Here is a 12,295-nt window from a genome sequence, read left to right on the forward strand (position 1 = left end):
ATCTGTTTCCCTTTGGAGGGTATATGAGTCAGACTGTGATAACTCTAATATCTTCTCTCTTTTTTCTTGTTGTCTTTTTCAGAAACATGTGAAGACCCTTGTGAAGCTTCAACCTGCAAGTAAGCCTTCAACAACATAAAGGCGAAGGTATCCTCCCTCCTCCTCATCCATTCTCTTTGCTTCCTCTGCTGTTGCCTTGCAGGCCCGTTAGATATGGAGGGCCGGCGGGTTACACGCAGGACTTTATCACCTGGGCCTAGAGTAGGAGCTGTAGCTGTAGCTGCTCTACTAGGCTGCTGGCTCTTAGTAATCCCCACCTTGTGCAGTGGGCAGACATTCACTAGTTTCCACCCAGAACGGCGCGAGTGGGCCTTCAACCATCTGACCGTCCACCAAACCACAGGAGCGTTGTACATCGGAGCGGTCAACCGTGTCTACAAGCTCTCAGGCAACCTGACCCTTCTCGTCTCCCACGACACGGGCCCAGAGGATGACAACAAGGCATGCTACCCCCCACTGATCGTCCAGCCCTGCTCCGAGCCCCTGGTCTCCACTAACAACGTCAACAAGCTTCTTCTCATTGATTACTCCCAGAATCGGTTGCTCGCCTGTGGCAGCCTCTACCAGGGTGTCTGTAAACTCCTCAGACTGGATGACCTCTTTATCCTGGTGGAACCCTCCCATAAGAAAGAACACTACCTCTCCAGTGTCAACCAGACTGGGACCATGTATGGAGTCATTGTGCCCTCGCTGGGCCAGGATGGCACCCTATTTATCGGCACTGCAGTAGATGGAAAACAGGACTACTTTCCTACTATCTCCAGTCGAAAGCTGCCCCGTGACCCAGAATCCTCCGCTATGCTTGACTATGAATTGCACACCGACTTTGTGTCCTCCCTCATCAAGATACCGTCAGACACACTGGCACTGGTCTCCCACTTTGACATCTACTATGTGTACGGCTTTGCCAGTGGCAGCTTTGTTTACTTCCTGACCGTCCAGCCCGAGACGCCAGAGAACAGCATGTCATCCGGCGGCTCCACCAGCGACCTCTTCTACACCTCTCGCATCGTCCGCCTCTGCAAGGACGACCGCAAGTTTCACTCCTACGTTTCGCTGCCCGTCGGCTGTGTGAAGAACGGCGTGGAGTACCGGCTGCTGCAGGCCGCCTACCTGGGCAAGCCGGGCCGCGTCCTCGCCGCCTCGCTCGGCATCAGCTCCCAGGACGACGTGCTCTTCACCGTCTTCTCCAAGGGCCAGAAGCAGTTCCACCGGCCGCCAGATGACTCGGCACTCTGCGTCTTCACCATTCGAGACATCAACGCGCGGATCAAGGAGCGCTTGCAGTCCTGCTACCAGGGAGAGGGACACCTGGAGCTCAACTGGCTGCTGGGGAAGGACGTGCAATGTACCAAAGCGGTGAGTTACAGTGACATGCACTAATTGAAAACATGTTCATACATGGAAACATGCACACACAAACACATACACAGATTTATACTTACCTATACTCTACTACCAATACGCAGTTTCATTTCATATTGTGTGTGTTAATCCAATAGTGCAATGCTGTTATTATGGGGAAATGTAAGATAAAGCGTCAAAACCAAATCACGTATACAGTTATCATCTGCACAATCTTTTCTTGCACATCTAAAGTTGCTTTGAGATGAAGCAGGACCTCACTGATATACAGTGCAGCATTTCTGCTTTCACTGGGAGTTTGCATCAGCGCAAAATCAATGAGTAGAGGCAACAGAATAATTTATCTACTGTACATTTGAATCAGTGTAGGACTCTATGGTGGGGCAAGAACACTTCACATCTCATGTTTCCTTCCTTAAATAATAAAATAATAAAATAATAAAACCCTAAACAGCTGGGGAATGACCAAAGCTTCTCAATGAGCCTAGGAACCACAATGTTGAACATAGTCAGGGCGTATGCCATAATACAAATAAACACAGCAGTAATCGTGAAATGCTTTTGACTGCCTTGTGTAGTATAGTTTCTGTTATCAAATTATTCTTGCACTACATGTAATTATGCCTAATTGTTTTGCAGCTCTGATATCAGAGAACAGCCATTTTAAGCTATATCTCAATGAGAGATATTCATAAATTAGGGGGGATTTATTTTTCTTGGCAACCATCAAAGTGATAATGTTCTCCTCGAGCGCAATACAAATAAATACACTTTCTCCCTAGCAGAGCGAGAGAAGTAGTGGGGGGTGTAGCTCATGGTAGTCTGCTTTTACTGCTGGCATAGATTACAGGCCAGTCTACTCCCTCTGAAATACCCAATTATTCTATAATACAAGGCCACATATCTGCTACATGTTGTCAAGTAAAATTAAGTTTCTTTATTTTCATTCAGTCCCAGGATGCTACAGTCCCCTGTGTCTTCATTCTCTAATTGCTAATAGGAATTAAAAAGGAATAATGAACATTAATGACTAGCTAAGTGTATGTCTCATGCTTATAGCGTGTGTGTATGTGCGTGGAGGTAGGTGTGCAGTGTGTGTATATTCAGGCTTATACTGTATGTGTATGTAGGAAATGTGTCCTCATCATAGGGCATGTGAATACCTATATGTGTGTGTGTGGGGGGTGAGGGTGGGAGGGGGGGGACTTGATGTTTTTTTAGGGTTTTAATGATATCCCCATCCCTGCTATGATGAGAACCAGCGCTCAGCTTCCTTTGTTGCTAATCCCCCCAGGGCACTCTATTGACCACTTTTATTAACATCAGTAAATTCCCCATTAGCGCAATGTCAGAGGTGATTGTCAGGAGGAGGGAGACATTATCTGGAACTGGCACTGTTCAGTTTCATTAGCTCCACTGAGAAGGAGAGAGAGGAGGTCGGAAAGGAGGAGAGTAGGCGGAGGAGGGAGAAATGGTAGAGGAGGCGGTATATAGTGACGACAATGCTGAGGTCGGGAGGCTTTCTTACCGTGGGAGCCGGAATTAGAACCGTTTTCCAGTCTCCCGGAAGAATCCCCTATCATCTCCCCGCGGGGCCTTCAGTATACTCTGAAGGGTGCCAGGCGCTATTATAGCTAGCTACCTGCAAAGCTGCACCTCCCACTCCATTCTTCAGGCGTGCGCTGCCAATAACGTTCCGCTCTCCTTTCACATTACAAACCAGGGATACGCAGGCCTCGTGTGTGTAGCCCCACAGATAAGAAGATGCAAAATACTGTCCTTAAGACCCTGTCCTCACGGTCAATGAGCAGTCAATAAATCCATAGCATTATATGGATTATGCAGATAGATGTCAATGGAGGAGGAAGTCTTAAAGCCCATACAAATTACATTTAACAGCAGGATATGTCAGCCATGCTAACCTTGACTGTTTGCTTTAAATCCCCAGCTAAAGCAGTGTGCCTGCTTTTTCTAACAGAGGCATATGCTTCACACGCTTGCCTCTGAAAATATGCTCCCATTCTAAACTGACTTGTCCTAGAACTATGCATCTCTTTATATGCCTGAGATCCATCAAAAAAGAGGTGAATCAAGGTGAGACCAACCCGAGGGACTAAGTCGTTTTTTTCTTTATGTACCTCACTTGGTTTCTGAGGAAATTCCACATTGCGTTTCCTCTGGCCCATTGCTAACAGCAGGTATAGCCAGTAAGCTCAAAGCAGAGAACCTTAATTATATCCGTAGCTCTCATTCCCATCCTGCAGACGTTTCACTGTGTGTACGCTTACATACAGGCCAAGTCTGGGGCTGGGGATGAAGCTGAGGTTGAGCCAGGGGATTCAGACACAGCAGCCAATCAAAGATTTATCACCCTGCCGTCCAGCCTTTTGCCATCTGGAGAGTCACACCATCGCTGCAGTCACTCCCAGGGAGGCGAACCATGATAGGATTCTCCCTGTATCAGTCCCTGTCTCACTGCATGTGTGTGTCTCTAATACTATCAGCATGTCTTTCTCTTTCCAGCTCATGGCTTCCCAACTAATTAACCACCCATGTGAGAGCAAAGGGGAACTAGTATTGATAACACTGACATACCGTGGGAGAGTGGGAGTCTGAGACCAGATATCCTGTCCTGTATTTCATCCCTCATTCAAATTCCACACCAAATGTTGACGTACAACTGCGGAACACTGTGTTTCATTGTTTAACATCATTGTGTAGCCCTGGTCTATGGAAGCAGACCAGCCAAGAGTAGCAGCTGATGCTCAGTATAGATTAAACATCTATTATTTTTGTATCGTGAGTTATTCGATAAGGATTAATCGCACAGGGTTACAGTCGGTTATTTTTAGCCTCACCACAGCTCTGCTAAAGATAATCAATGCAATTCGCATCACATGAAACAGACGGGGATGTGGTGAATCAACATTTCTCAACTATTTGCGAGATTTACTATAATGCAAGGGGGGAAAAAAAAAATCTGCGAGAAGGTGAACTGGAAAACTCAACCACATGGGATCCAGGGGGAGTTGGGTTGGCTGCCAAGTCTGCTAAGCGTACATCATCTAAACAATCTAGATATAATCAGAACCAAATGGTCTGGAGCCCAACAGACCGTGTGGAATAGCTGCATGCATCTGAGGGAGTAGCTATTGATAAGCCAGAGTCTGGAACTCACGGCTGTTTCTCCAGCTCTGTTTATAGCTGCTAGCTGTAGATCTCCCATCTGATTCAGTCTGTGTGTCCATGACTAATCAGGATATGCTTAAAATGTAAACACGCTTTAAACAATGATATAGATTTGATTTTAAAAGAGAAAAAGGAAAATGTACTGTAAGCTTACCTCAGTGTACATTTTCTAATTCAAATATGCTGTAGACCTCTGTGCTATTTTGGGCAGTGGAATAAAAAAGGAAATGCCATAAAATGGGGGGCGTGACTATAAGAGCGGAGGCGATTATTCCCCGTCAGCGTTATTGCTTTTGCTCTGCTCATGAAAATCTGCGTGGTAGTAAAAGGTTTTATTGCCACGGTGTGTAGTGTGTGGCTGAGGTGGCTCCCAGTGGGGGAGATGCCACTCACCGTCGTCTGTCTAGCCCTTTCTGAGAGAGGGAGAGAGAGAGAGAGAGAGAGAGAGAGAGAGAAGACAGAGAGATAGACATAGCTACAGAGGGAGAATTAATGAGTTGGGGGTAGAGGAAGAGCGGTACAAAGTCAGAGAAAAAAAGAGAGAGAAATAGTTAGAGTGTGACAGAGACTATGGGAAATTCACTGAGAGCGATGCTGGGCTCCAGCCTGCCTGGCCATCTCACTTACTCCACATGGCACTTTGAGGCCACTGCCACTCAGACTGTCTCAGCTGACCTGATTCAGTGCCAGAAAGACCTTCCTCTTCCTCCTCCTCCTTCACCTCTACCTCCTCTTCCTCTTCCTTCCTCTCTCCTTCTCCTATCTGCGATAGACTAGAAGACGGTGCACACTACCAGTCAAAAGTTTGGACACACCAGATTGAATGTTTTTCATTATCTTAAAGCCATTTTGATCTAAAGGCTTATGCTTAAATGCTTGATATTTGCATAATTCCATTTGTGTTATTTCATAGTTTTGACATCTTTACTATTATTCTAAAATGTGGAAAATAGTAAAAAATAAAATAAAATGCTTGTGTCCAAACTTTTGACTGGTAGTTTAGTTCCAGTCTCCACTACAAACAATCCTTGCAAGATATATAATCACCCATAAACTTTGCCAAGAAGAATGATTAAAGTCAAACTTAATGAGGCTCTATGGTGGTAATTATTTTCCAATGAATGAGTAAATGCAGATCAACACATACCCTTCACTTAAATGCGTGCCTCTTTCAGGGTTGCATAGTTATCATGCAGTGTGTTTGCCGCTGCACATAGTTATCATGCAGTGTGTGTCTTGCTGCAGAGGTGTGATGATAGGCCAGGGTAATGAGCCACGGTGAGAGCAAGGTGGGGCTCAGTCAGGCGTGGCTGAAACATGTCTGCCAAGTGGAACAGAAAGGCAAACGTTTGTCTGGCTGGGAGACTCACTCGCACACCTCCACCTCTCTCTGACCTCCCTCCCTCCCTCCCTCTCTCTCTCTCATGCTCGCCTCTCTCGGCCCGCTCATTTCCGTCCCAGACGCTCCCTGACACCGCCACCGCTTTCCGCAACTTTGACCATCGCTCTCTCTTTCTGTCTCACTCTGTCACCTTCATCTTTCCTCCTTACTGAGCTGTTTTCTTTTATAACCCTCTGGTTCTCAGCCTCTCCGCTCTCCTGACGTCTCATTCTCTAAGACTGTGTCTCTCTCTCTGAGGTATTTTTGTCACTCTTTCTCTTACATTCCATATCTAGAGTCTCTATGTGACACATTTGTCTCATATTCCCCATCACTTTTTTTTTTTGCCTTTTCTCTAATCTGTACTTTTCCGTCTCTCAGTTTCCACTTTAATTGGCCCCTCTGTCATTCATACCTCTCCTTCTATAACCTTCTATATCTTTATTTTTCCTCTCCTCCTCTAGCCGGTGCCTATTGACGACTCCTTCTGCGGTCTGGACATCAACCAGCCGCTCGGTGGTTCCCAGCTGGTGACCGGGCACACTCTCTACACAGAGACCCGCGACCGCATGACCTCCGTCACCTCCTATGTCTACAACGGCTACTGCGTGGCCTTCGTGGGCACCAAGAGCGGACGCCTGAAGAAGGTCAGTAACAGACATTCGCTAAATCCATTCCTCCTTTTCCTTGGGCTATTCTCGTCCAGCAGTTAAAGGTCTGTTCTAGGAGATTTCAGCTCACTTCATCACTGTGATACGTAAGGACTCCGCGCTGTCCAGCGGCCCGTGGGGTACAGACACTGAGAAGTGGTCCTGTTCCTGTGCAGATGGATCATGGTCACCGGGAAACTTTTCTCCTCAATATTTAATGCCTGCTGTCAAAGCGTTGGAGAAGGGGAATGGCAGTGGCCGGCTCTCTGTAGTGGTCATTACCAGTTCCTTGTTAAGTGAGCTCCAGTGTCGCAGTGTTGAATAACCTGCACTGGCCCATTAATTTTAATAGGCACCTTTCCGCCTGTGGCCCACTGGGAGGCAAGAGAGACCAGACCCATGTAAACCTCCTGGTCTCCATAGGAGAACGCAAACACTAAAGAGGGTTAAGAGCTGCTGGCCAGGTAATAATGACAGATTTCTCACTCCAGCCACAAGAAATAAGGTATTAGGCAAGATTACTCACTGAGAGGGTTGAATGGTGTGGAAGGTGAGAGCTATTCATGGAGCTCTTGAGTTCAAGGTGGTGTGAATGTGGGATTGTCAATCAGAAATGCCCAGGCTTTGCTTGTTCATTTTGAACAGCTATGGAGCTGTTTAAACACTGACGTCCTCCCAGACTGCTGTATGTTGTATGTTGAATGTAGATGTGTTTGTGTAGATCCTCTGTGTCTCAATGGTTGGTTGTATTGCATACTGATGATGCTTTCTGGACTGCAGTTAAGGCAGCTGGTTGAAGGATTTGTCAGCAGTCACTTGGCTCCTCCTCCCTTGGGACTGCCTCTGTTTGAGTGACAGCGGGAACGTGCGTCACATGGGCCGTAACTGGCACATACAGTACAGCCTCCCATGCTACCAACAGCTGCATGCAGCTCAGAAAAAAAAGATGGAGAGGAGGAAAGAGAGCGAACGGCTAAAACCATTCTGATACCTGTTTTGGCATGCTCTTTGTTATTCCAAGCCTGGCAATGAAACACAAATGGTCCTGGGTTATTTTGGTCTCTGCATTCATTTATTCATAATTGAATCAATGCCCCAATCAGGCTATGCTAGAGAGAAGATTCATTCTATGTAATCCCCCCCGTTTGAGCTGCTTAATAATTTATCACTTTTTTTCTACATGGTTAAATTAGATGAGACAGAGAACAGTGTTCACCCAACTCCGTTGCTGTTGCCTGCATATTGTTTTTATCTCCCTCGCTTCCTTCCACACTCTTGTCTGCTGCCGCCTGCCTGAACTGCCTTCCCACAATCCTCTGCCTCCATCTCCTATCTTGTGCTCTCTGTTTGAAAATCCATGCAAAATAGCCCTGCGTGCCGGTGCCTACACTGGCTGTGTCCTCGCAGGGCATGACTGTAACCACAGTAACGCTAACATGGGGGAGGAATTAACCAGGATATGAGAAGTGCACCAGGAGACGAGGTGCCACGGTCCACTGGCCAGCCCAGGAACAGAAAAGCCTGGTGGAGCAGTCAGCCGTAGAGCTGATCCACACATGACAACAGTGTTGGGTGGTAATGCATTACTCACCAACTATTACTTTTCTCAGTAATGAGTTGTGTGACAAATTATGATTTCAATTTCAGTAACAACATTACAGTTACCAATAATAAAAATCAGCCGAAATATGGCACCCTCATCCCCCGATTCATTTTCCTCATAATTAGTCATTGTCCTCTCACACGTTACCTTAGGTGAGAAATGGAGGAGAATTTTGCTCTCTGGGTGGAAGTATTCTCACTACTTTTATCAAGCAAAAAGATGACAAGAATGGTGGCAGGATGAGGGCTGCTTTGTGTGTGTCTGTGTGTGTGTGTGTGTGTGTCTGTGTGTCTGTGTGTGTGTGCCTTAAGTATGCATGTGTGTACATTTAGGGTGTTATCCGTCCACTCCCTTGGGTGTCACAGGGAGAGCAGGAGGATAGGATGACCTGATGAGGCCTGGCTGCAGCCCCTCTGCTGGGGGCTGGTATGCCGCTGTCAGGCCATGGGGGGGTGAGGGGGTGCTGCAGATCGATGCGTGACACTGCTATAGGGTGACAGGATTTGATGCTTGGTTGGTGACACAGCTCTATACCTCCACCTCTTTCATGCTACCAAGAGAGACAGAGAGGGATAAGGGGGATGGGGTGGTGGGTGGTTGGGGGTGTGAGCGTGAGAGCCATGATGAGAAAAAAAAAGAATAAGAGAGACAGAGAGAGAGTGGCAGGAAGAGAGAGAGAGAGAGAGAGGGAGAGAGAGAGAGAGAGGGAGATAGAACGAAAAGGAAGAAGGTGGTGGGGGAGGGAGGAAGAGACCGTTGAAATGTGAATTTAGTGCCGCTGAAGAAACCAGGGCTGCACCGCTGCCTGTAATTGGATTGGCTCCCTTCCCAAAGACTCCCCCCCCTCCTCCTCCTCCCCTGCCCACCATCTCCCGCTTCCCCATTCAATCCCGCCCCTCCTTCCCTCCCTCCATCTCCCTCTCTCGCTCTCTCCCCACAGACCGGCTCCTGCTGTATATGCCGCTGTTTCCTGGGCTCTGCTGGAGCATGGCGAAGCGGGAGGGATAGTGTTGGCGGATGCTGCTGCCCGTGGCAGGCTTTTGCAGGGGATTGATTGAGGAACAGGGGTTAAGAGGGTGGGGAGTGAGCAGACACTGAGGTGAGGAGAATGCATATGTACTGTAGTGTGATAGACTGCAGGAAGCACTCAAGACACATTACAGTTGTGAGTCTCATATATTAGAGCTCACATGTGGAGGTGGGTATAGGGTGTGAAGTGATTACATTTTATTGTGTGATACTGGCACAAACACAAATCTATCTTTCATTAAGGAGCCGTAGTTTCATTTCCAGTTTACAGTAAAATCCAGTTTTATCGTTCAATTTTGCGTTAGGTGTGTACCAGCAGTCTCAGTCGTCTGTGTCATGTGGCTATCAGAAAGTGGTTGTGGACTTCTGGGTGGCACCCCTGGAGGCAGTGATTGATTGTGGAGGGGAGTAGATGTTCACCTCAGCAGAAAGCTGCTAGGGGGCAATCGATAGTCCAGGCCTGCACACACTTTTTTCCAGCTACTCTGAAACCAGTTCCCATCAGCAGCAAACGAGACCAAAGCCACAGCTTAAGTCCACCCAGAGCTAACATCAGTAGATGTTCTAGTGAGCTTGCAGCCCCACTGGATCATGAGTTAATGTCCTATTTAAATTCTAGACCTAGAGTTACATTGATACTCACCAGGCTCTCTATCATTTACATTATCACTCGATATACCCGGAGACCCAAAGACCGCTACAGGGCTCTGTGGGTCAAATTATAGAGATAGGAGATCTGCTATGCAGTTTATTCTGGGCGCACATTACCTAAGAATTGCATCATCTAAATTGGAATAGACTGTGTGTGGTTCATTTTGCGCTTAAGCACAGACATATCCCACACAGGGACCGGGATTGGTGGGAAGTGGCGACGGCATTAAGCGTGAGAGGAGCCGCGGGGAGTGCTGCCTTTGATATAGACGGAGATGGAAGGCACGGCTGCACATGTAAAATTGGATGTTGAAAGAGATCAGTGTAATAGATGAATAGGGAGGTTAAAGCGAGCTCAGCAGAGGCACATTCAGGGTTCCCCTGATAATCAGAATCAATTCGCCAACAGTGGGAATGAACATCCTCCATCCCAGTACTCTCATACAGAGCAGCAGGGGTTAAGAGCTGTTGAACCTGAGCCCAAAGAGACACATTCCCATGTGGCATCCTCTCCCGCTTTCTACATTCAGCAGAGTTACCCATGTCTGTATAGATTCATTTGTTAAGACTCAAGCAATTACGCAGTGGAATCGAGTAACACGTAACCGAATCATGAAGCAGTCCATTTTATAAACATAGCTAGCCTTTTCAATCACTCTACTCTTTTAGTGCCTCATTTTGCCTTGCAGTGCATACAGTGTTTTCTTTGTATTCCAACACCATATATTATGGCGGTGGATGTGAGTGTTGAATGGAAGTGAGGGGTTGATTAGTGGTGGTTTGCATCAGCAGTAAACCATAGCTGAAGACAGAAAATGTCATCCAGGCCTTTAACCTTCAGGCCTTCAACCATGATGTGCTGCTTTCGGCCTAATTAATTCTACTCATCATGCCTCGGTAAGTAATCAGGAATTGGTTTGGATGATGCCCCTGGCAGCTGAAGGGGAGAACTTGAAAGGCTGGTTCAGGTGTTTAATTGGACAAATGTCCTGTTGAACTGGTTAACGTGGCCAATGGGCGCGTGGCCCACTCACCTGGCCCCCACTGTGGTCTGACTTGGGGCCAGGGTGTGTGTGGGTTGTGTGCAGACAGTACTGGGGATGGGGGAGGGGGTGGGGGGCTGTCGCTGAGGGTGGCAGCTGATCGTAGCGCATAAAGTGTCGGGGACTTGAAAGGCTTGTAAATGCAGGCAGCTGCTCCTACAGGGCCCTGGTGGACGAGTGGTCAACCTCTTTCATAGCCCCCAGCCCCACCCCCACACACATATACTGTTATCAGTGTGTGTGTGTACCCATGCCGCGTTCTCCCCCATTGAGCCTCAGAGAGTTATTCCATGGATTAGCCACCCTCAGAGGGAGTGTGATCTGTCTGTTGCGTGTGAGCCCAGAGGCTGCTGGCCTTGTCCTGGCCCTGCTCTGGTGTGGCCCGGCTCAGCCTGGCTTGGATCTTTAAGTGGGAAGGAGAAGATCAGCTGAGCAGATTTTTGTTGTCACTCTCTGCCCTCTGACCTGTATTCTGTTTGCAGTGGCCTCAGCCTCAGTGGGGGGAGGAACCAGAGAGAGGAGGGCAGGTAGGAAAGGAGGGAGAGAGAGAAAGAGAGACAGACAGACAGTCAGACAGTGATAGAGAGGAAGGGAGGGAGGCTTTAACTAGCACTGAGGATGATGTCCCTAGCAACAGCTGAGGCCCATGGCAACAGCTGAATGGAGGCCCATCCTTTTCCCCCAGGGGTACAAATTACTCTGAGAACAGAACTGAGGGGTCCTGTCACCTGTCCCGCACACACACACACACACACACACACACACACATCATCATCATCATCATAATACAAGGAACAGTACAATGGTGTGATATGATCATGAACTCTGTTCGCTTTGTTTGATGCCTCAATTGTTTTCTCAGTCGGTTATTAGCAATTCCTCATGGGATTGCTAATAACCTAAAAAACAATTTAAAAGGAAGAATTATAAATAATTTTAAATGGTTTTATTTAACATCTCCATTGTCATTGTGTGACTTGCATTAACCTTGAGCTGACATGAAAAGAAATACAATTGCAAGTGAAACACACTGCCATAATTGCTACCAGGTAGAGTTTGTTTCCAATCATCATACTCACAAATTGTCACTTCCCACTGAATGCCTTCTATAATGACAGTTGCATCACTTTGTTTTTAGATTGAATAGTGGGGTCCAATTAATCCCACACTGAACAAATAATTGCATCCGTTTGTTAAATCATCGTCTTTGTTTTCTCTGTGTTGTTAAAAAAATGAAATGAAAACAATCCTACTTAATGCACCTGTTGATGAAGTGAGCAACAGACATTTCAAACTTGGTAAAATGACAAAATGACAAATAACA

General features: G+C 47.1%; 1 protein-coding gene across 1 annotated transcript in view; it reads left to right on the plus strand.

The window, feature by feature from the left end:
• The first annotated feature begins 213 nt into the window (after window positions 1-213).
• LOC139648789 (plexin-A2-like) overlaps window positions 214-12,295 on the plus strand; it is a 122,042-nt gene continuing 109,960 nt past the window's right edge. The window contains exons 1-2 of the mRNA XM_071525027.1: window positions 214-1,419; window positions 6,460-6,642. Coding sequence (XP_071381128.1) covers window positions 214-1,419; window positions 6,460-6,642 — 1,389 coding nt within the window. The remainder of the gene's footprint in view (window positions 1,420-6,459; window positions 6,643-12,295) is intronic.

Source organism: Centroberyx affinis, unplaced genomic scaffold (assembly GCF_046629955.1).
Source record: "Centroberyx affinis isolate AG114_WGS23_722 - 3 ecotype Tasmania unplaced genomic scaffold, CSIRO-AGI_Caff_v1 ptg001258l_1, whole genome shotgun sequence".
NCBI classification, from domain to species: Eukaryota; Metazoa; Chordata; class Actinopteri; order Beryciformes; family Berycidae; genus Centroberyx; species Centroberyx affinis.